This window comes from Ischnura elegans, chromosome 5 (genome assembly GCF_921293095.1).
Source record: "Ischnura elegans chromosome 5, ioIscEleg1.1, whole genome shotgun sequence".
Lineage (NCBI taxonomy): Eukaryota > Metazoa > Arthropoda > Insecta > Odonata > Coenagrionidae > Ischnura > Ischnura elegans.
Genome location: NC_060250.1, coordinates 123,264,574 through 123,290,509, shown reverse-complemented (window position 1 = coordinate 123,290,509; position 25,936 = coordinate 123,264,574). Strand labels below are relative to the sequence as shown.

Sequence of the window (25,936 nt, the reverse complement as noted above, 5' to 3'; positions counted from 1 at the left end):
TATTAATACCTTATCAAACGAAGAAAACTTTCCGACCTTAGCCAGTTTTAATAGGTTATTATTAAGACATGTTCCCCTGAGCTCTGTGCCTCTTGCATGCATTGGTAACCTCAGACGATGTATAACTCCTATCCTCTCGTGTAGAAACTAGGTCCCTAAGACGTCACGTGGAGTGGCATCGCATGGGCGCCAATCTGGCCTTTTTCAAATGAGGATACAATTTGGCCCTTGCCATTCGTCTAAACCGGTATTTCTAAAACCAAATAATTTGTATATTATGAATACACTAATGGTGGGTAACGAATCGCAATCAATGCCTTTCGTTTTCTTCGATGAAGGAAACTACCCTATTAGGAAGGAGGACGAGAGAAGACTGGAGGCATTCGAGATGTGGGTGCGGCGAAAAATGAAAAGGTGAAGTGAAATGAGAGGAGGAGAAACGACGAAGTTCTGGACATGGTGGGTGAGGAGGGGCAGCTTCTAGACGAGATACATAGGAGACAGAAAGTATGGATGGAGCGAGTACTTAGCGGGAAGGGGATGTTGAAAACAGTGTTAGAGGGAAGAATGTTAGGTAAACGAGGGAGAGGAAGGAAAAGAATAGGATTTCTAGATAGAATGAAAGGGAGTAGGCCTTATTGTGAATTGAAGAGGGAAGTGATTGATGGGGAGGGAGGATCCCAGAATTCTTCTCAAGTACTCCATGGAAACCTACCCTAATCGATAGAATACTTCAACATAATAATAATCCAATCCTCTTCCTACACAGCGCAAATGATCAGAGGATGGTATTCCGGGCAGCTACTTCCCCCTTCCCCCACCCAATTCTTCCGATGAGTTTCCATTTGAGCGACCAATCTCCAACCACATTCAGCAGTTTGACATTATTCACTTCTCTCGCGAATTTTTCTCGGTCGCTTGAATGTAGTCGTCTCAATTACTTGGCTTCCCACCGCCTCTGATGATGCAAGGTGACCGTTAAGGAGTCTTTCTTCGACACCCGAAAACGAAATGCATTGAAAGAATTCGGCACAAGACAGAAAAATGTAAGTTACGACGAAAGAAGATCATCCCCATGCGCGGGACGAATTTCCAGAAGGATTGTATACAAAGTCGTGGAACCATAATCCTTAACTCTGGAGATGTGATTCTGGAGAAGAATGGAGAGAGTGAAGTGGACGGAGAGGAGGGGGAACGACGAAGTGCTGCACATGGAGGGTGAGGAGAGGCAGCTTTTACGTAGTTACGAACGTTAGAACTGCATTTCTCAATATGGCGTAGAATTGCGCGAAAGCACGAACGAAATTAGAATGGGGGCTATTTTGACATCTTACGTGCATGCACTCTCGCATACGCCCTAGTAATTCACCGTTTAACACGACGCAATTTTGACTGCGCCTTCGATCACACGTCCGATTGTGCAAGGACGTGCCCCCGTATGAAACGGCCTTTGGATGAGATACTTAGGAGACTGAGGGAAGGGATGGAGCGAGAACTGATCGGGGAGGGGATGTTGAAAAAGGTGTTGCAGGGTGGAACATTAGGTAAACCATGGAGAGAAAGTAGGGGTATACGATTTTTAGATAGAATGAAAGGAGCAGCCCTTGAAGTGAATTGTAAAGTTAAGTCCATGAAGGTAGGGATACAGCGAGAATACTTCGTGCATACTCCATGCAAACCGACCTCAGTAGGTAGAAGGCTTAGAACGCACCCGTCGCATCCACTTCCATTATAATTCGGAGCGCAAATATGAGGACGTAAGTGTTCCCCTGGTCGATACAGATTCATATCTTTGATAAGTGCTCACGTTGAATGAAGTTTGAAATCTTGCTTTTTGACGAAGTTGCCCGTCGAAACATAAGTTGAAGGCCGAATCTTAGCGCGAAGGATCCTGTGGCTCAGTTGAGATATCTGTAATGTGATAGGTTCGTACGCTCGCGATCAGGTTCACTGTGCGCTGCAGACAATTGCGGTCAAGGCAGTTGAGGGCTCTTTACCGACCACGGACATTCTAATCAACCGCACGACGCAAAATTTCGCACGACGCACGCAGAGTCGCACATCGCAACGGGAGCGTTCCAAGCCTTCGTCCAAGGCCGGAAGTAACAACAATGCTATCTCCACTAAGTATGCAGACTCTAAATTATTAATAACTTCAAGTTAAGAAGAAATTTCACAAATAGTTTAAAATCACAGCTAGTTTCAATACATTTCGCAGTACCTTCAGGAGAAGAATAATGCAGACTGAAGAGAAACCGATTGTAAGATTAAAATATTTGCGAAAAATTGCAAGTAACTTCCATTTTAGTAGGATGTCAGAATTCCCCGAGATTAAGCCTTAAGAGACTCTCCAGACACTGAAATCGCCTTAAAACAGGCCCAGCAATAGCTTAAGCAACGAAATCGCTATAGACAAAGCAATTTTGACCAGCTGATGAGTCTGTGAACATAATTGGGAAAAGATTCTTTCGGAAACTGTGGAAATGAGAGTCCCATTTTTTGGGTGTCCTACCGCACAAGGATGAGAGTCAAGAGTTTTGTCTGATGACCCATTCTGCTTTCGGTATTGCCGCCACGTTTTTGCCAGGTAGCCGGCTCATATATAAGCATCACTGAAAATACAGCAAATTCATCATTGACCTGATAACACACCCAAAACTGGACTAGAATTTAAGAAGTTGCCTGAAAAACAACCACTCGGCAGCATCCCTGAAAGTGTAATGGAGCAGTCAACTAGACATAGTGGAAATCTCAAAGCCAACAGTTTTGTTCCCTGTCCTGGAGACCTCCAAATGTCTAATCAGAGACACTCTACCTGAAGAAGACACCCTGACAGGAGACTAAACTGTTGTCTCTCAAACCAACCTAAAGCGAAGGAACAACCACAAAATGGACTCTCATACCTAATGTTGCAGAAACCTGCAGTAGAGCGTGAACTAAGGTTAGTTCAATCCTCAGATTAAAAATGAACAAGACGGCTTGAAGTGGCAGTGTGGAGAGAAGTTCAAGAAAATAAAAATTTCCATCAAAATAAACCTCGTGTAAAAACACACGTCGGAAACGGCCAATCAGACCCATAGGGGATCGATTGAGCACAGATTTTAGCATTTCTTCCAAACTAGGTTGCATGTGCAAATGCTGGAAATGATGACCCATGTCACATGTGCACAAAAAAAGGTCATATAAAGTTCCCTCCCTTATCAATAGCACAGACCCATTGAACCCAAGAATCAGAAATTGAACCATAACACCTTTGGCTTTCCAAGTCACTGCATCATTAGAATGAAGTAGCCTTTGTAATAAATATACCTACATAGTTTAAAGGTTAACAAAGAGGCCCATAAATCCAAAGGTCTGAATGTGATTCCCATCCCAAAAAAAATTGAAATTTCGGTGTTTGTACATATTTTACACTGATCCATTTGGATTAGTTGTAATGTTGCCCTCTGCATTAAATTCCTGCCATTAATTGATAATTCTACACACTTCTTGTTTTTAAACATGTCTTCATTGTGAGATGTTACCATGGATTTAAAGTAGTGATGGGTCGGTTCGATTCCTCGATTCTTCGATTCCTCGATTCTCGGCCAAGAGCCGGAATCGAAAACGAGTACTTGCCAAGGCGAAAAATCGATTCCGATTCCAGCAGTACCTACTTCAAACAACAAAATATACGACCGCATTTCCAATAGTCATTTGAATTTTCGTGCCACGTAATTGTAATAACAAAACACATATCTTATTGGGATGTGCGAGTACTCGAAAATTCAAATCGATCGAGTAGTTGGTACTCGACTCAAGCGTTTCGAGTAGCATTACGGATGTCGAGTCGAGTAGTTAAGGTTACAGAGCTTTCGAGGCTAGTAGGTCCAGCAATCTGCCGACAGGAAGCGCTATCATGAAACTCATGTTATAGTGCAGTTTTTAAAGCCGATAAGTCATTCTAATGCCTTGGTCTGGTAGTTTCAGCTTGCCGAATACACTACAGTTGTCGACGTGGGCGCCGAATACCTTTACGCCAGCCGCGGCGGCCGTTCGTCTTCCTACCCCGCGCACACTGGTCCGAAATCGGAAAAAGCTGGAATAAAGTCCAAAATGACCTTTTTGGGGATAGAGACTTGAAACTCAGCGTAAATACTCATAAATCATTACCAAATATTGATTTATATGCCATTTTACATAAATGCGAACCTTTAGTGAGATACAGAGGACCAAACATGACCAATTTTTCAATGCCACACGAGATATCGTTTTTCCTCAAAAAATCTTTGAATTTATTCAAGTGGTTTTGCGTTGGTATGAGTTTTGTGGAATAAAAAACGCAATATTCCTTTGATCTGGTGCTTTGCCTATACTTTCAATGACTTTTGAAGATTTTGGCTCTCATCTGTCTGGTTTTACAACGCAAAATGGCCGACCCGTTTTTCACGTGAAATTTGACATTAAGTAGACATTATCTTTCGTTTACGAAAAATATAACTCGGAAAATTTGAACCACAATATAAAGTAGAGATTTCTAAAGAGTACTAAGTAGAAATCTTGAAAAGAAAGTTGGCGACGAAGGAAATAAGAGCGATTTTTCAATCGCGCGTCAAGGCTGACCTACACGCCGCGGACCTCTGAGGCTCGGTAACTGAGGCCGATTTTTCAAGTTTTTTAAAACATTAGTCCTGAAAATCGTCATTTAAAGCATGGATAATCGTCTTCATTGACTTCAAACACTAAACTGAGGATGTTAAAAAGGATTATGTATAGATCGACTAGACCATTTAGCGCGCATTACTCGAGTGAAAATACTAAGGATTGGATATTTTTCGGAACCATCCCGCGCGTAAGAAATATGCCTCGGGTAGTGAAGTAAAGTGATAAGATTAAGTCAGTATGCTTAAGAGAGAGAAAAATGAACTGTTTCCGTGAAAGGCAACAAGCGATACCCTTTTTCCCTTTCCACCCTCGCCGAGGTGAGTCGCGCGGTAGGGGGAGTTTTCACACCACAAGGCTCTTTTAGCCTTTTCTATTACTGCGTCCGTCCGATGTAATATTCATTTGTAGCATTTAGTTTCTTTCTTGAACTTAAAAAAGCAAGAGATTTAAATGTTGATTGAATGACGTGAGAAGTATAGCATTTTTTTTGGCTCTACAAAACTAAAGTTTGGTTCTATAGTTGTTCGCTTCGTCCACTTGAATTCCATTAAGATTCAAGATCCAACAAATCGTTGATATAATTTTTAATAAAAATTCCAAAGTCTCCGAAATCTTGCAATTTTGGTGGGAAAGTACTTGCCCAATAACACACATGTGTAGCAAAAGGCAATTTTCTGCAGGCAGTAATACTGTAACATGGAGACGTCAAAACCTGCTGGCTGAGCATGTAGAATAATTGGATTTTCTGCTTGAGAATTTGAAAGGGCCAAATATTACATGATTCATATACGTAGTATGTAATCTTTATTACAGCTATGAAAATTCCTGTACTCAGGGCTCTCCCTTGTAGTTTGGATATATATATATTGTCGACATATTATGAGTGCCAATATTCTAGAGTAATACCTATCATGTAACACCACTTTTCAGGTATATTCTGTTTTGAAATTTAGCTATTATATTTTAATTGCATAGTAATGATATGAAAGATTCTTTTGTCAACTGACTCTTTCACAGAGTAATACTTTTTAAAAGTAGTTTTCTTGTTGCCTGGAATTAAGTGATATTTTTCTTGGAGCCTATGGTATCAGAATCGATGGAATCGCTATCGGTAGAATCGGAATCGAAATGTCAGAATCGGAATCGGGATCGAAATCGATAAAATTTTGGAATCGACCCATCACTAATTTAAAGGCATTGAATACATTTTGCATAGTAGCATAACATAATAAAACGGAAGAAAGGCTTTAAAAATTTATTTTAAATATCTCGTTATAGTTATAGGTAACCTAATAATAATATTTAGTAGAGAATTCAGTGTGTGAGGTTGCATATAGCTTGATGTGCCTATTTCAGGTGATTATTCTTTTTTGTTTCGAAACAATTTATATGGGAGGCTAAAACCCTACCCCTCGTGCTTGCAGGTGATTGACAGCATGCGCCAAATACCACAGTGGCACTGCCTGAGGATGAGGAAATTTCACCTGGTGAGGAAGTGCCGCAACTTGAGACCACTCAGCTGACAGCCAGACCTTACACACGGTGTACAAGAGCCAAGACTGTGACCACTTCCCACAGATATGCCGGAATTCTACACTCTCGAAAGCAAACGACTCCGGGGATGGGGAAGCATTAATAACATCTCGAATGAGCATCAAACACTTAAGACTAAGGGCTATGAGATGCCATTTGCTAATTAACAACAAAAAGTTATAACTTATTTATGTTCAACACACCTGATTCAATCACCGATATGTACAAAATATTATTTATTATTATATATATATATATTTATACTTCTGAATAGATAATAAAAGTAAATTAATTCCATCAAGCAGAAATTGGAATGCCTTAATCCAGAATACCTAACATTAACCTGACAGATGATATTCAAGTGCAAAGGACTTGAGTGACTAAATATATAGGCAACCGGAACAACACCATCAATGCATTAATTACGAAATAAACAAGGTACACTGGCATAGAAGAGTTAAAAGAAACATGAGTTAAAAGTTATTTATCACTATCTTCAGCCCTTACATCAGCAAAAAAACTCGGCTGTTCCCAATTTTCTATTTAAATTTGGCAATCTTTATGGTTGTTTCCTTCATTTAAAATCAAATCCTAGTGGCATTTCCCACATCATTAAAATAATAATTATATGCTAGTGACTGAAATTAAGGAATTCCGAATTACTTGGACAGCTAAAGTCAAATTTAACTTTGTTTGAAGAAGCTCCGAATGGCAGCCATAGCAACTTTTGGCTGACTGATGCTCTTGATTTATGTGACAAAAGATAGGTCCTAGTGAACTACCAACTGAATTTATCGGTTCAGAAGCACTGCGCTTTAAGAAACATGTGGTAATGATCATTTTTTTAAATTATCCGTAAGTGAAAACTTTCCTTCAATGTGAAAGGTATTATTTTTCGTTATAAAACCTTGTACGCATCCAACACAGTATTATGCTCGAGAGGCCTGGCAAATAAATGAATAATGTAATTTGTGTACAACAGAATACAAGCTCACTTGAGACTGGTTCATTTTGAGTGCTTTCTCTCTTGCATTCAATATTATTGCTTTTACATATATGGATGGATATAACTTAACATCCATTACATCATCAATTGTCTTTATCAATCTATTATAAGTTATATTCCTGTCATTAATATTCCATCAGTTTCCTCTCACTACAACTGCGACAACCTTAACATGGACTTTACTACTGGTAACAAAACTAAAAGGTTTTCTGTGAACAAGATGACTAGCTTTTGCCTCTGGTTTAACAAAAGAAGTTCAGATTGAGTGAGGGAGTGGGTCCTAGGCTAAAGGCCTGGTTACACGGTACATGAGAATGTACAAGAAAATGTGAGAATGTCTGAATCTCAGAATGAACGCGAAAATGCACCGTGTAACCACGCAAAATGTAAGAATGTATGAATTTCTGAACGCCTGCTCTAATTTCATTCAGACAATCATACAATTTGAACTCAGAGTCACCTGGTGGCAGAATACGAAAACGACACATTCATTTCATCTGGCTTGTATAGGCGACTTCTTTGTTTACGTACGGCCCCGATAGTTATTTCGATTTGATATGATCTTGCTTGACTTGGATATCTCACTGATTGGATATAGGTAGCGAAAGAATGGAACACAAGAAAAGGGGATGGGTAAAATGAAGGACCAGATGGAAAGGTGCTGAATGTATGAACCGCGAGACTTGTCCAAGATTGAGATCCAAATGATCGTTAAAAGGTCATAAAAAGCATGTGATAGGCAAAGAAATAAGATTCAAGTACTATTTACGCTGTATTTACTCAAGTTCCTGTTTTTGAATCGAGACCGACTGCAAAGCGAGTCGAAATTTTAGGTGTTGCGTTGACATGCAGCGAACGTTATGGGCATCGCAGTAATAAATATTGAATTTACCTTGCCAAAAGCCTCATATTTCTCGTATATTCCTGTAGCGTGCGCCGATTCACAGGAGAAGGATGGAGAGAAATCACGACACACTCGCTTTCAAATCTAAAATTCAACTGCCTTTATTATGCCCTGTTTATTATATCACAAGGCTTAAGGGCACGAGAAATTTTGAAAATGTGCTTTTATTATGGAACACTACTATCAACAAAATTTTAACGATATCGGCGAAAGACACTTTGAGAATATTCCTTGTTAGGGGCTCCTTGTGACGAGAGGCCGGCCGCCCATTACATTCCTTATTTTTCACCGTGGTTTAATCGTAATCAGTATTTATTCTTGTAAACAGCCACTTTCCTTATAATTTGATCCTACAATGGGTAGAATGATAGATACATTTATAGAGTTGTTTACAAAGTGAAATAAGTAACTTGATAAAATCATGCGGTAACCCTGATTTAATAGTGTACTTACGTTGAGGATAACCCGTTGACAATATAGATAATGTATTTGACTCCATTCTGTGGATCATCAACCACTCATTACTCAAGAATCTGTTCAGAAAACCATTCAGAAAAATGAACAGATTCTTGTACATTCTAATATACCGTGTAACCAGGCCTTAAGAAAGATTGTAGATTATCATATCACAGAGTCATTTGAAGCTCAAAATGTGACCCTATTTTATTCAATACTATCACACAGTAATTAAGACTCTTCACATCCAAAATAGGATTTTAGTATTAAAATGTGATATATGTAACATCATAATGAGCATTATTAAAACTTTTTAATCTTTTCTGCCATTCCTGCTTTTTAAAGGCACCGTTGCTGAACATAGCAGGCACTCATTACACATCTAGCTGCAAGGGGGAGATGAACTGACAAGGGGAATACACGACCTTCGCATCGCCGATCGAGCTCAAATTTTGCGAATCGGTAGTTTATGGGTACAAATGTAATATGCCGAAGCGAGACGACGCACTTCTCGTAAAATTCCGAGAAAAAAGCAATTAAAAATCGTTAAAAATGAAAGTACGCTATATAATCTGTTTTGAACGCCCATGTTAAACAATAGGGTGACAGCCCAGTGGATACGGTGTCCGCCTGTGGAGGTGAGGGTAGCGAGATCGATGCTCGCTCAGGGAACATGTTTTTGTGTTGATTTTTAAGAATTTTATTGTTTAAATTTTTAAAGTTCGTTTTCTTATCTTCGTTACTACTATGGAATATATTTTTAAAAGAGTTTTTTAAAATATTTAAATCAGGGATGGATCACCTTGGGATTCGGAACTGAGGATGAAGGGTGGATAGAAACCCGGCGTCGGCATTAGCCTGCTCTTAACGAAAGGCGCCAAGGGGACCACGGCTTAACGTCCCATCCGACGGACGGTGTACTGCACAACTAGTGTAATCCACATTACACGCAGGGATTGAATTTAGGAATGCCCCTTAATTCTTTACCGAGATTTGGATGTGGAAGGCCAGTACACTGCCTCACCACTCCAGTTAATCCTTTATTTGCAATTTTCAGGATGGAACTCATCATAAAGACATGTAAAGCAAAGTGATTTGCGGCACCACGAACAAGCAGAAAAGGCTGATCTATCGGAATGTTGAACGCGTGGTTCGCAGCTAATATAATTTTTATCGATGAGCAGCTCCTAGCAATAGTGCCACGCACACGTTAACTCATCCGTAGGAATATCCAAGGATAGAGTCTCTATGTTCAAAAGAAGTGTGTACCACTAACGGAAGGAAAGGAAAATATCACTTGACACACTGTATCTTATGTACATTCACTCCAAGATGGCTCTCTGCCTAACAATCTACTATTTATCTCTCCTCACCATAGTATCAAATCAGCAAAAAAAATCAAAACAAAAACAAACATGCTCACAGACAAATAAAACACAACAAATAAACTCAAAAACAGAAAACAAACCAAACACATACAAAAGTGATTCCAGTCATAAATACACATACATCACCCCTTTCCGCTCTTGCCCGTCGGCCGCGAAAAAGGGAAAAAATTTGCAAAACTTTCCCCAATTATTCAATTCATCTATTACAGGTTAATCAAGTACCCACATAAGCTTATATGTTTCCGGGAAAATTATTGAACATGCATGTTTGCTTCGAAGCTCGCTGGCACGAGACAATTTTACGTAAATGTAAATGACGTGTGTTTTCCTTCAAAAATTATGGACAGTCGTTCCAGTTGTGGAAAAAACGCCTTTTCTACTTGTTCGTGGTGCCGCAAATCACTTTGCTTTACATGTCTTTATGATGAGTTCCATCCTGAAAATTGCAAATAAAGGATTAACTGGAGTGGTGAGGCAGTGTACTGGCCTTCCACATCCAAATCTCGGTAAAGAATTAAGGGGCATTCCTAAATTTAATCCCTGCGTGTAATGTGGATTACACTAGTTGTGCAGTACACCGTCCGTCGGATGGGACGTTAAGCCGTGGTCCCCTTGGCACCTTTCGTTAAGAGCAGGCTAATGCCGACGCCGGGTTTCTATCCACCCTTCATCCTCAGTTCCTAATCCCAAGGTGATCCATCCCTGATTTAAATATTTTAAAAAACTCTTTTAAAAATATATTCCATAGTAGTAACGAAGATAAGAAAACGAACTTTAAAAATTTAAACAATAAAATTCTTAAAAATCAACACAAAAACATGTTCCCTGAGCGAGCATCGATCTCGCTACCCTCACCTCCACAGGCGGACACCGTATCCACTGGGCTGTCACCCTATTGTTCAACATGGGCGTTCAAAACAGCTTATATAGCGTACTTTCATTTTTAACGATTTCTAATTCCTTTTTTCTTGGAATGTTACGAGAAGTGCGTCGTCTCGCTTCGGCATATTACATTTGTACCCATAAACTACCGATTCGCAAAATTTAAGCTCGATCGGCGATGCGAAGGTCGTGTATTCCCCTTGTGAGTCATATACGCATTACATAGCATTCCCCGTGATGTTCAGAGGAGCAAAGCACTCTCGGCGGGAATGAAATTTTCATTTTTCAATTAATCACAATAAATAGGAATTGCCAATTAAATATAAAACTGGGACAAATACACAATCCAAACACTACAGTATTTCAATAGAGACAAGAAAAAAATGGGAACCACCCTATTCAGCATGGGTTAACAACACCCTGATGAGATAAAATTTAATATTTCAGTTCATTTGCTTCATAGGAAAAAAATTTAGGGGGTCAGAACAATGGTTCTCTCAAAAACATTTTTGTCCCAAATGCCCTAACCTCCACTTTACAAAATATTTTTCTAGTCCCACAAAGTACACTATGATAAGGTTTGACTGTAATTCCTCAAGAGGAAATGCCAGAACCAATATGTAATTTGAGAGCGTAAAAAATACCTCCTCAATTCTGTCCTTTCCAAGGATTCCATCGCAGGAAATGTCGGACGGGATGACAGGTTTCACTTCAGAGACCCTCATTGTATTAGCCATGAAAACACCAAACGGAGTGAGGTTCAAGTCACTCCTGTTGCTGATGCTCCCCTCCAAAGCGCCCCCACTCGCTGCTTCCCTTGATCTATCTTCTTGGTTCTCCAGAACCAACAGTTCCTAAATCAAAAATGGTTTGCATCGTATCACATATGATAACATGAAAGAGAGAGAAATTGCAAACTACATCAATTCTAAATTAGGGTAAAAATTAAGAATTGAATGACACTTTTTTTAATAGCCCCCATTTAAAAAATTAAAAAAATCATGTTTCCAATATAAAAAATATAGGAAAAGTGATACATGAAGAAACAAACCAGGGACACAAAGGCTGGAAAAGTGAAGATGGTCCAAGCTGTTGTAATTACCTTGAGTGGGATATCAGCAAAGTGATAGAAAAAAGGCATTATGAACATGGCTCCCATGTAAGTACACAGCTAGTACCCATAACTCACCTGATGTTCATTCATGAAGTAAAGCTGAGACTTCTGCTGCCATTTCATCAAATCACTCCTGGATTTTGCCTGAGGAACAAATTCTGCCAGAAGAATTTTATTTTCACCTAAGTTGGGCTTTATTAACACAGGCTGTGGCTCTGAAGGCTTGAAGACAATCACTGTAAATAAAATTTAAGTGAAAACCACTGGTCCCAAACCACATTTGTACAGTCCTATTTTAAAAAATCTTAAAACCATGCTACCTCAAATTACTTTGTATAAGTAATACATTATACATACTAAATCTGTACATAAATTGAAGACTAACTTAAAGGCAGCTTGTGACATTAATAATGAAAAATATTTAGATCTACATTTTTCATTTATAAACCAACCCAGGATTCATTACAGCATTAGTGCCATTATCTGGGTAACATTTTATCAGATGGCCAGGTACAATCACAGTTGAAATTGGGATAGGTAAGAATGGAGATGGGTGACGATACTCCAGTCTCACTCAATATTATCAAGTGTTTGCTGAAGATAATATATCTTGTATAAATGGTGATTGCATAAAAAATGTAAGCTGTTCACAATTTCAAAGAGCTCAAAAAAAATCAAGGGAAGGGTGCAAAATTGCAAGGTGAAATGCAAAAATTGCAATGAAAGGGTGGGTTTCAACCAAGTTATTTTTGATTGTGAATTTACAATTGCCGAATTGACACCAATACGATAACAAAAAAGAACTCCATCCCATGCAGGTCAATTAAGCCCTCACAAACCCCCTGCAGAACAAAGATCCTGTGCGAGAGAGCAACGAACTCGGGACAGGGAAAATGGTTTAGAGTAGTGACGGGCTTAGTCGGACATTCTTGTGATCCCAATCACGGTCACCATTCATTTCAGTCACTCTGTCATGATTGGCAGGTCATGAATAGTTGAATGTGGATGGCAATCACGACTGAGTAGGCAAACACTACCAGGTCTATCCATTTCAAATCACCCAGTCCATATTGCTCAACATTTTTAATTGTCCTGATTTCTTTATCATTGGTTCCCTACAAGTAGACAATCACAAAACCCCACTTGAAAAAATTTATGAGCCATACTTTTTTTGGGAGCCATTTTTAAAAGGGCGGCTGGGCAAATTTTGATGACAAACACTGTTTGCATAAAGTTTAATTTCAAAGATATTTCAATAGATATCAAAATTATTTAAAAACCAGTGTGGTTCAATTCAATGTTAGGAGACCATTTTTTTAAATTTTTCTATCATAAAATACTGTGTGTCAAAATCTTTCCGTAAAAACTCGGGGAAACATTTGTCAATGCTAACTTTTTAACGCCATAAATTTTTTATGAAGGAAACGAGACTCACTAATAAAATGTTATTTCTGAGTTGAATACTTAAAAAACTACTTGCAGTATAAGTTTTATCACTGAGAATGCACTCCATTTTTTCTAGAGCTTGTCAAACAATGCCTTTTAACGTCGATTTTTGCAGGTCAATATTTAAAAAGGGACCTAATGAAAACAAGTGAAAATTTTATAGAATGTTCTTTATACACACACAAATATCCCACAAAAAAATTATGACTGAAACTCTACTACCTTTAGAGTAGTGGAGCAGTGAATTTCAATAAGGATGCAACCACTTTGGATGCTCCTGCAGTGCAAACAAGAGCTCATGCAGTGCCAGTATGCACACAAAGGCTTGATTAAATATTTACTGTAACAATAAGTATTGTTTAAACTATTAAAATTACATTTATAATGAAAATTATTTCAATATAGAAATATTATGCATTTTTGCCATCATTACTGCCACCTGGTACAGTTTACTCCAGCAAGTGCATTGTGGTTACAGCAGATGGCGGTCACAATGCAGACCATGCAATACATTTCTATTTTTAAGTACCGTATTTCACGGCCGATAAGACGCACTTTTTTTCTCCTAAATGTGCTGTAAAATTTGCCTGCGTCTTATGCGCCGATGGTATACGGATATCACGGGTATAACTTCGTCCTATAATAAGCAACCGTTTTGACAGGATAAATAATTACCATTAAGTATTTTTAGTGTGTCAGGCATTGAAAATAGTTCAATTCATTAAAAATTTTGATAATAGCACTCTTTTGAGCAGGTTGTTACAAATAAAGTTTTAATACGTCGATGTCTAACTCTCTTTAAAAAATTCCCGGATAAATCAGAAATGCATACAATGTAGCATGTTTAGTTTAATCTTGCAATGGGTGCTGCTGCAAAACTTACATACATTGAGCCAAAGGAGATGTCATCTATATGCTAATACATTGTATCTCTCACGATAAACTCACGAGTCTACCGGCACCACCGGCACTCAACCTTAGGTAACAAAGTATGAGCTCGGTGTTCAGTCAGTTCAGGCGTAATACGTATCTTTCTATTTAGTCTGCACATGTGCTTCTAAGCACAGAAACTTGGTAATTTCTGTATAAAAAGTCAAAATTGGAATAACCTAATGGGATCTAAAGAGAAAAGATTGTCGTACAGTATTGCGTTTCAACTTGAAGTCGTGAAATATGCTTCGGAACACGGCAACCGGGCAGCTGCAAGGCGTTTCGGCTCACCTCCAACCGAGAAGATGATACGAGAATGGCGGAAGCAGAAGGTAGATTTAATGAATCCAAATAAGAGTAAGAAAACTTTAAGTTCATGTTCTCCGAAATGGCCAAAGCTTGAGGAGCACGTTAAGACCTGGATAATAAATCACACGAAGAACGGGATCATTGTTTCAACAAAAATGATTTTAATGGAAGCGAGAAAGTTGGCGATAGATATGTCTATTGCCGATTTTTCTGGGACAACGTCGTGGTGTGAAAGATTTATGAAGAGAAATGGTCTGTGCATGCGTACTAAAACCACAATAGCACAAAAACTGCCACCCGAATACGAAAGAAAAATTATCGAATTCCATAAATATGTACTTAACCTGAGAAAAATGAAGTGTTTTGAAATAGGACAGATAGGAAATATGGATGAGGTTCCCTTGACATTTGATGTGCCATCAAATAGAACTGTGGACGTTAAAGGAGCAAAGACAGGTACGATAAAGACTTCCGGCAACGAAAAAACACGCTATACTGTTGTCCTTGCGTGTTGTGCTGATGGTTCAAAACTCCCTCCTTTGTTGATCTTTAAACGAAAAACGCTGCCTAAGTGTACAATTCCACATGGAATTTATATTCATGTTCATCCTAAGGGATGGATGGATGGAGAGGGTATGAAACTGTGGTTGCAGAGGGTGTGGTCCCGGCGTCCAGGTGGACTTCTGAAGTAATCATCTTTGTTAGTGTGCGATCAGTTTATATAGATAAGGCCCATATAACGGACTCCGCAAAAATCCTTGCTACAGAACTGAAGACGCATCTTGCTGTGATTCCTGGTGGATTGACTTCTCAACTGCAGCCTTTGGATGTTTCAATCAATAAACCATTCAAGGAATTTATGCGTGAAGAATGGATAAAGTGGATTGAGGCACCAACTCACGACTTCACACCGACCGGAAGAATGAAACGGCCGTCAATTTCTACCGTTTGTGAGTGGGTGAAAAAGTCCTGGCAGAAAGTAAAAACTGAGACTATCATAAAGTCTTTCAAAAAGTGTGGAATCAGCAATGCGCTGGATGGAAGTGAAGATGACATTTTGTATGAGGAAAGTGACGACTCCCGAGAAAATATGTACGCGAATGATTTTAGCGGCAGTGATGAGGAATTTCTGGGGTTCTATGATGAATAAACTCTGATATATTTGCTCATTAATAATTTAAAAATTTTTTAATATTAAATTTCCGTTATTATGTAAAATTTTATCATTAAAATTCTTTTTTGTATTATCCAAGTATTTTAGTTTTTTTCGTAAATTCTAACCTGAAAAATCCAGGTGCGTCTTATGTGCCGGTGCGTCTTATAGGCCGGGAAATACGGTAATATTCATTATAAATGTAATTTAATAGCATAATGAAAAATTTAAAAAATGGTTTCCAAGTTTTTTTTAAGATGAACACACTGGTTTTTAAATTATTCTGATATCTATTAAAATAGCTTCGAAATTAAACTTTATGCAAATCACATTTTTCATTAAAATTTTCCCAGCCGCCCATTTAAAAATGGCTGCCAAAAACAATATGGCTTGTAAATTTTTTTTAAATGGTGTTTTGTGATTTTCTACTTGTAGGGAACCAATGATAAAAAGATAAGACTTATTAAAAATGTCGGCAACAAATTTTATTCATACTGGGTGATTTGAAATGGAATGACCCTACTCTGTTGTCAATCATGACCCGCTGATTGCTCTCTTCTTAAGAGTAATATCCATGTTGCTCGTTAAAAATAAATTGTATGTATCATAAATACAAAAAGAACTGCATCTAGTGGCTGTGCTGTCCGTTACGTTAATGAGTAAAATTCTTCACTTTTAATAGGACAATCATGAATATTAATTCTTCTCGCCAAAATTACCAAATGATGAATAATCCAGAAATGAGACATGTGCATTTAAAAATTTCCTTAATGCAGGAGACTGTCATAGAGAATGAAACAAAAGAATGCTGTGATTAATTAATCCATTTTATTTGCATTTCAGAGCAATAGTACCGACTACATAAGTATGAAATATGGAACTGGCTTCCACAAATGTGTACGACACTGCTGTACGATACATCGAGGGGGTTGTTTTCTTCTTACACCAAGGTTTTTTTTAAATTTTATTCTTACAAACAATTTTACAAAAAGTAAGGAATAAGTATTGTATACATAACAAACCTCATACAATCTTAAAGTAATTATTTCGTCAACAGAAATCTTTAAAAAAGCAAACTACATAAATGCCCTGAAAAGAAGTTGCCTCATGGTGCCTTAATATTAGATTAGAATTTTCTATGAAGGCCAAGAATATTTTTAAAATGCCTATGGAACAAATTCAGAATGTAAATAAACAACAATAATGATAATTTGACAAAACAACAAAAATATTACATATTTGCATTTATAAAAAGTAGCTGAGATACTTTTTCCCCTTTCAATAAAGACCTTGTTTCAGTGATAGTTCTACCTGCCTTTGAAAATATTCTTCCAGAGGGTACTTAAGTCCCTACCACACAAAAACTCTTCTTTGCCAATTGGAATAGCCTTGGGTATACTCACTCCCTCTCCTGCCACCATTGGAGAGGATTCCCTTGTCTGGGCAGAAGACGTTCTACTATATACTTGCCAACCTCAACAATTGAACTTGCAGTTGGGTCAGTATTTTCTACTCTACCACGGACTTAGGTGTCAAAAGAGTGCCAAAGAGATGGCATACTGCTAGCTCTATAGTGAGGCTGTGTGAGTGTTGTTGATGACATTTCCAGCACAGTGGTACGTTTATTTTAAAAACCTTTCACTCTTTCAATAATATTTGTTTTAGTTCGATCAAAACAATTTATATCATTAAAGTCCATGTTTTTTGAACCTTGGATCTAAAAATGTGGCAACTGCAAACACTTCATTGTCCTCAATATGTTGGAATCGCTTCTGAATGACCTCTAACAACTTCTCTGATAAAACTTTGGCTTGACTGGGGAAGTTGGCTCTTTGGAGAAACTGATTGCACCTATCCCTTAACCCCAGAGACATAGGTATAGAGTTGGATACAGCAACACATTTTTCACTACTTATTTCTGTGGTGATGCTATCAAATACCTGTAAAATTTTACAGCAATGCTCAATCACATCGATGTCATCATTAGTCAATTTTGACAATTTCGCATCATCGACCGCCAATGTTGACAAGAGGGACTTCCTGATCTGCACAATTCTTTTCCGCATATCAAGGGTGGAATTCCATCTGCTGGTTTTGAGTCTTCCTTCAATTTTAAAGTATTGTCATAGAATTTTAATTGCACTGCCTTTATATCAGTGATAGCTTTTGGGCTTCGCCTGAAATGCCGAACAATTTCTTTGACCATGTCCACTATTTCTCTGATAGAATTGTTGATTTCATACAGAACAAATAAATGTATTGTACGGGCAAAGCATGGTATATGTTTCCAACCAGTGAATTTTACTGCAGCTACCATATTTGCTGCGTTATCTGTTACTACAGCTTCAATTTTCTTTCCTATTCCCCAGTCATTTGCTGTGCGAAGCAGTTCCCTAGCCATGTTCTTATCAGTATGCCTATCATTGTACTGAAAATAATCCAATAATAGGATTTCATTTCTATGAAATCTGAAATAAAATGAACTGTCACTGACAGGTAGGTCACGTTGGACCTTGAAGTCAAGCTATCTATTGTCAAACAATATGAGTGAACTTTCTTAAAATGTTCCCCACTGATTCTGAAATTATGCCATGCAGTTGCGGAATTAATATTTTTGAAATTGTCCTTTGGCTTGGCAGCTGGTAAAAGCAGTTTTATTTTTATATGAACTCTTTAAAATATTTACTTTCCACCAACTGAAATGGTAGGTAATTTATCCCTATGGTTTTCACTAAACTAAAATGTATACCTTGATTTTTTCCCTCAGACATTGGCCTCCTCATGAAGTTGGTCAATGTGGTTTGCATAGAAGCACATTGATTAACTTGAGCGGGTGCGTCAACTGTCTCAATTGATTGAGATGTAGAAGGAGGAGGAGTATCTTCTATCAGGGCTTCCTCATCAGTGCCATGGGACACAGATGGGAAAATTCTTGGTGCTCTTATCAGAATTGTTGGGGAACCAGCTTTAGGAGCCTGGTTAAATTACCTGAAGCTACTCCTTTATAAGACAATACTTTGGAGCAAAAACTACATTTGGCTCTACCAAAACCCTCATCTTTGAAAAAATTCCATTTGCAGCCTGGCTTTGCTTTTTTTGGAGGCATTTTCACAAAAACCTGAAATAAATATTGGATCATTAATGTTCTTAAGCTGAATGGGTATTGTAGTTATAAATATATCAGGTCATAAAGTTCCACAATGGGTTACATTAACTAAAATGAGCTTCTCACTCTATCATGCAATGAATATTAACCCTTTTACTGCCACCGGGCCGATACATCAGCCCTCGCTGGTTGAGCGAAAACTGCCTGGGGCCGATTTACCGGCCCAAATAATTTCACTTTTTTTTTTCGTGATTGTGGCCTTTTCAAAGGCTGTAATTTATGTAAACCCCCATAATAATAATTCATGGTTATAAGATGCAAATATATCTTAAGAATTGGGCAAAAAATCTAGACGTATTATATAAAATTAGGTAGCTGAAAAATTTTTTAATCTGAAATGTTGCTAATTCCGGAAAATAGCCTTGGCAGTCTTCGTACATCCCGCCTGAAATGGGCTGACAGTAAAAGGGTTAAATCGACAATATTTTACCAAAAAGGAGGAAACTTTCATGTTTCACGATTTGTGGAGCTAGGAATTAAAATTTGGATAACAAATGATGACATGATGATGAATTTTCACTACTAAATTCTTTTTCAAATGCTGTCATTTTTAACTATTCGGACTGCGACTCTGTATACGCTACTTCTACACCTCTCTGGAGTTTCATGCCAAAGAGACTTCCCTAAAATTATACACTCATTTTGTCTCTTTCCACTCTTTGCCACTTTCACTCATTACTTTTATACTTTAATAAACAAGCTCTCTCCAGAAGTAATTACCCAAAATTATCACTTTAAATATGCTATAAATCTAAAAGATAATCACTTAAACCACTCAATACTCACCTTGTTTGAGTTGTGAGATGACTTCAGTCAAGGATAAGTAATAGATTTGAACTTTGAATTTTCTTGAACGAATATTTCAGGTGAAACAATAAGTCAACTCGTTACCCCTCATTCCTCTTCAAGATCTCGATAGTTGAGTACTTTCACATTCACAAAAATGGCCAACTCAAGTCGTGACAGACGATCATCAACGATCATCTTCGAAGAAGGATAGCGATTGGACTGAGTTTGAGAACGACTCATGAAATGAACAATGAAGAATGACCAAATGGCTGGCGATTGACAGAGAATGGCCACGATCATAATGACCTGCATCTGGAAATGAACTGCGCGATAAACGAAACAATCATGAATGACCAACTAATGCGATTGATGGAGAACATGTAGAACTTCCACGGTCATGAATGACCTGCGAATGGAAATAATCGTCGCAATGAAACAATCATGAACAACCGACAATCGCGACTGATGGAGAACATCCACGGTCATGAACGACCGATATGAGGAAATGACCCTCTAGGCCATCTGCATGATACCGTTCACCGATCAATCTCAGCGATGACCCTGGTCACATGATTCGATCGTTTATGACCGACCCATCACTAGTTAAGAGCCACCAAATGATTGTTTCCAAAATAAAGCTGAATTTCTCTTGTTTGGAAGTAAATATGATAAAAGAAATTTCATTAGGTAGCAACCACTTGCAACACCATTTATAAATGTTTGATCCCAGGATGCATATAGTGGGTGGCCTATTTTGGAGTTATTTCTTTTTCATTTAATGAGTATGTCTTGTTTTTGTAGTGTTTTTAATAATATGCAGATGTTTTCACATAAACATTTTGATCCATTTTGTTAATGCAATAAACTTTTTGTGTGGCATCTTTGACCTTTCATTTAACTTGGGCATATATCACATTAACAATACATGCATGCCCAAGCTATTACTAATACTCAAATCATTAAAATGTTAGAAGTACTGCTTGGACGTGGGTACCGACATAAAATTTTCGATTGCAGGAGGATTGGGGGAAATAGTAACAGTGCGTGTACTAAGATAGTGCGTGCACTGTAGTGTAATAGTACTGTACGTGGCAACATCCACAATGATGGTCTATACAGTGCAAATTTGTCACTTCAAAATAAAAATTGAGTTCAAAGGATAAAAAAGTACAAAAATAAGATTAAATACTATGTACTCTGGTACTGATCCTATACTGTGCCCAAGTAAACCCTCGCAATAGCAAATTATAATTTCTTTAAAGGTGGAGCAAATAATGTTCATGAAACCTATTGTCAACACCTTTTCAGGAGCCGGGTAGGTTTGATCACAGAAGTACTTCTCTTAAGGGAACATATAGATAATTGCCAAAAGAAAAGAAAAATTTCTTCGGCAATTCATATCCTCACTTAATCTCACCAATGTTGACTTACTTTGTTGAGAGTTACTTTTACTGATGGTTAAGAATAAAAAACTGAAGTAAGATAGTGGAACCTGATTTTTTTACTTTGACCAACTGCCAAAGCTTGTCCAGTTGCGCGAAGACTTCATCTACTAAGTACCGAAAATAATAATCTTTTATCAATTGTGTAAGGAAGTCGCTCGCCGTCTAGTGCCAGCTCGGTTCCGCTCTCGGTGTAATGGAAGATTCGCAGAGTCACGTTCGAGTGATGGGTCCAGTATCTGAAACTCATAACACGTTGCAACCTCTCGCGTGGGATCCATCCTCGTGCATGACTCTGACACCCTACTCCGATTAACAACTTGCTCTCGCGTGGGAATTGGTCTCCGCGTATTCCTCCAACACTTTATGCCGTAACACGTTGCAGTATCTTGGCGTGGGAAGGCGTATGATGTGCAAAATCATGCGGCCTCTTTCCGGCCAATAGGAGGACGCTGAGAGGGTCACGAGACGGACGCGACACGGGGGGAAGCCTCTTGGAGGGAATAGACTGGGGAGTCTTACGCTGTATCTCGGAGGGAGAGTTTGTATCTTTGCTAGTGACAATTAAACGTGTGGAACCAGACTTGTCATATCATTCTGTCTTCTACGAACCTGGCCCTTCCTATAAGCTTAGTGCTTACAATTGCATCATATAAAACCTTTAATACTACATCATTTTCACCAGCGAGATTTACAGTACCTGCATATGATAAGAAAAGAAGTAAGGTAAGAAAAATAATTGAATACACTCACAATCTCCACTGGGTGTAAAAGCGGCCATATGGCTGGACAATGGATCTGCTGCAAGAATATTAATTTCAACTGGAACTGTCCAAGTCATAGTCAAGCTTAGTATATTCCAAACAGCAATGCACTCGGGAAGTGTGCACACAATCAAGTGGCAACAATCACCACTTCCAAATTGTAAATGACTGGAAAGAAAACAAAAATTACACATAAGAAAAACTAATAAGGCAAAGTACGGTTGATCGATACGGGCTCAATTTTCACAAATATAAGAGCACATCATTTCTGGGCAAAATTATGTACAGTCGGATCCGGATTTAACGTCTTCGCATTTAACGTTTTTCCGCATTTAGCGTTTATTTTTTAGGGTCCCGATTCATTCCCTATTAGGGCAATGTAAAAATTATCCGTATTTAGTGTTTCCGCATTTTGCGTTTTTCCACATTTATGGTCGTAAAAATTTTTCCCGCACAAGATGTTTTTGCCCGATTTAACGTTTTTTCTTGACGACTCATGCAAATGATTATCCAAATCTTCGAATTTCTGCTCATCAACAAGAAGAGTCTCATGAAAGTTTACCAAGAGTCAATAGAATCTACCGGGGAACGCTTCTTCAACTGCTTTCTTCCGCGAATGCAGCGCTGGGTCGACCTTCAACTCGCAAGCTAGGTGATTTGTCTTCTCGTAATGTTTCGCTCCCCTTCTGATCCAAACACCAGACACTTTTTGTATCAGATCCGATCTAATGGAGCAAATTCATCCCTTAATAACCTCTAACTACCTTATCCTTCACTTCGTGAACTTCGATGATACGTGACGTCTGATGACACGAGTTATACCCCGAGGGCCGCTACAATGATGGTTTCCTCGAAATGTTTTCAATTGACGGCTTATGCCCCTTTAAACTCTACTCTCTACGGGTAGTCCATTTTTAGCCCAATATTTTTCCAGTCGGCTACTTTCTCTTTTCAAAAGAGGCCCAATATCATTTGCGCAGTTCACTAGAAGATTCTTTTTATAATCCATTCCAAGGTCAGTTTCCACGGAGGAACAGCGAAAGAACAGAGGAAGTGTTTCCCCTGCCATGACCGTGAGTGAGAGCATTCTTTCCCTACGGAACAACATTATTTTACATCGTAATTTAGATATCCCGGAGCCCATATACCGACATGCGGCTGGTTGATATCGCTGCCGATTCAAAAATATTTATTTGGTGCTATTTTATGTCAACAGCGAATGAAAATCGGAGTTTTGACGAACTATCACGGTCCATGACTCTAAATAAATCGCTCATGCTGGAAAAAAATCACCGCATAATCACGGTAAATTAGATGAGCGCGAAAAAATACGAAAATCCAGCAGGAATCCCTTGGTGGTTGACTGCGACATCATAACTCGGACGAAATTGCCAAACTCCGGAGGCACTGACAATTTTTCAGATGAAATCCAGTTCTATTGAAGATTAAAACTTTTCACTTAACAGAGTTTAGCTAATCGTTATTCAAGGTCCAACCAAATTTTATTAAAAGCTGCCGAGAAACGGTGAGTCGGAGTCAAGGTAATCAGCGTGCCGCATACCTAAGCAACTTCTCCCGGCTCCATTCGTCCTGTATGAGGCCGCGGATATGACAACGAGTCTGGTGTTATCATCGAGTTGAATCACCGACTTGTAAGCATACTAAAATAAGATTCTACTTTTTTGGATGACCTCGAAATCCAAAATGTGCGCACAGGAGGCTCATAAATCTCTCATTTCGCCGAGGCAACAGAAAACGTTAAATTGGCAAAATTCCAGTAAATCTCCCTTTTCCTAGATATTCCGTAGTTTAGAATTCGGGATTAGCGATCTTCTGCTGTCCCTTTATTTCACTCATCTTCATTGATGCAATGACGATTTTTTCGAGTACCTATTTACACCTTTTTTATTATATTAGAAATGCTATAGTCACCTACATGTCACTTTTACAGAAAAAAATTTAAATTTTCTTCGAGGCCACTGAAATATTCGTAAAATGGAATCACTAATTTCCATAATAATATTCCGTGTGGGAATGCTTTTAAGTTGATGAATATTATAATTTTCTTAAAATATCTCATTGAAACAATTGTCATCTTCTCATTACTTATTTTTACTACCCATATTTTTAGCTGATTCCTGAAAAGTATTATCCAACCTTAATTCGGCAAATAACATTTAATCAATGAATTTGTTGTTGCATGCAGCAACTTTTAGTTACTTAAAATAATATTTTTTATTCATAAAAAGCCATTCCAATCATTACAGACCCTAAAAACTGAAAAAAAATGGCAGGTCCTCATTTAGTGTTTTTCCGCATTTAGTGTTTTAAATTTTGTCCCCCCTGAAAAACCTTAAATCAGGATTCTACTGTATTTGCTACTAAAAACTTTGAGGGGTCAAATTGACCCAAGGCAGTTCTCCTCCTGTTTACAGCTTCTTTTTCCAACTACAGTAGAAGATCAATAATCCAGGACTCATAATAATGAAAGTATCTTCATCACAAAAGGCCTTTTAAATTTGTAAGCATGTACAAATGTAAACTCAAATTTTTATGGAGTGCTATCAAAATAACACCCATGTGAGCACTAGTTCATGATTGTCCCCCTTTGACTTGCATAGTAATTCAAAGAAGAGAAGGTTTCTAATACCTAGAGTAGAAATTGATTCAAAGATGATTGTACCACACAGCAGCAACACCATGAATCATATATTTTGAGAGCTTACCCCACCTCTCTGAGGGACAAATGAGGTAGCAGCCAAGTAACACAGTTAAACACAAGGCTCGCTCATAAATTATGACTCATTTACTATCTCAAGAATTCTGAGGTTTAATAAATTAACACACAACTTGAATTGAAAAGAGCAAAAAAAGATTTTTTAGGACCATGAAAATTTCAGGTAGTCGCCAAATCATCTAGGTTAAGGAAAATTTGTTGATTTTGAAAAATTTTTGATCTGTATATATGTTCCATAATGCCTCCCCAGAAAAGAGGAGTGTAGCAGCATCTTATAAGGTGTATGCTTTAATGCTCAGATGCACAATTCTGATAATCAAAGTAATAAGGATGATACCTGAAAGTCCCACAAATTGATGAGATACATTCCAAACATTTAAGCAACAAAAATTAGTTTTAGTTGGTAAATTAGGGAGAAAATGGAAGAGATTAAGGAAAGACTAACGATGCATCCACGGCAAAATTAGGAGAATATCCTTTCCCAGTTTCTCCTGGACTTTTATAAGAATCCCTCGACTTTTCCAGAATCTCCAAATTCCAAGATAATTCCAGGTTTTTCCTGATGCTCACCACTCTTGTATAAGTACACCTACCCAATTCAGCCTTCAGGTTGAATCACTGGGTAAGTAATTATATCCCGCAAAAGCAACTACAACTCACCGAATATTTTGATGGAAGTCAGGATGAGTGAGGCTAGCCTTCAATTCAGGAGCATCTGGAACCCATAATGTAAGAGTGTACTCAAAGGCAGCACCCAAAATGGAGCCATCAGAGGAGAATCCCACGTCTCCAGCAGCAAGGCCTTTGTAACTCCCGACACTCTCACACTGCCACACCTCTCCACTATCCACCTTATCCTCTGCATGACAAAAAGGTATTTTTATAATTATTCCCTTGATTTCAATATGAGTATCATCTTTGTGAACACCAAAATCTTCAAATCAAATCTATTTGGTCTAAAACTAAAATTTTTAGGTTGAGTCTGAGTAATGATGCCATAATTTATAGTCAACATTCTAAGGTAAAATGCAATCCATTCGAAACACGATTAAGCTATGTGTTACCAATGGTTACGGAGTTCCATTGCCTAGAACTAGGCTTGAATTGTAAGAATATGAGTCCATAAAATCATACTGCAACATGAAAGGAAACCAAGCGCATATGTGTAGTAAAAGTGCATCGTATTGCGACACGGTCAAAACATAATTCAAAGGAGGCTTCTTATGTGAAAGATGGGAAAACACTGCTTACACACAGAAACTTTCCTTGCACA

General features: G+C 38.2%; 1 protein-coding gene across 1 annotated transcript in view; it reads right to left on the bottom strand.

The window, feature by feature from the left end:
- Window positions 1-25,936, bottom strand: part of LOC124159518 (WD repeat-containing protein 75) — a 45,539-nt gene that overhangs the window by 6,517 nt on the left and 13,086 nt on the right. Inside the window, exons 9-12 of the mRNA XM_046535381.1 lie at window positions 25,324-25,522; window positions 21,916-22,094; window positions 12,003-12,163; window positions 11,458-11,667 (exon numbers count right to left, since the gene is read on the bottom strand). Coding sequence (XP_046391337.1) covers window positions 11,458-11,667; window positions 12,003-12,163; window positions 21,916-22,094; window positions 25,324-25,522 — 749 coding nt within the window. The remainder of the gene's footprint in view (window positions 1-11,457; window positions 11,668-12,002; window positions 12,164-21,915; window positions 22,095-25,323; window positions 25,523-25,936) is intronic.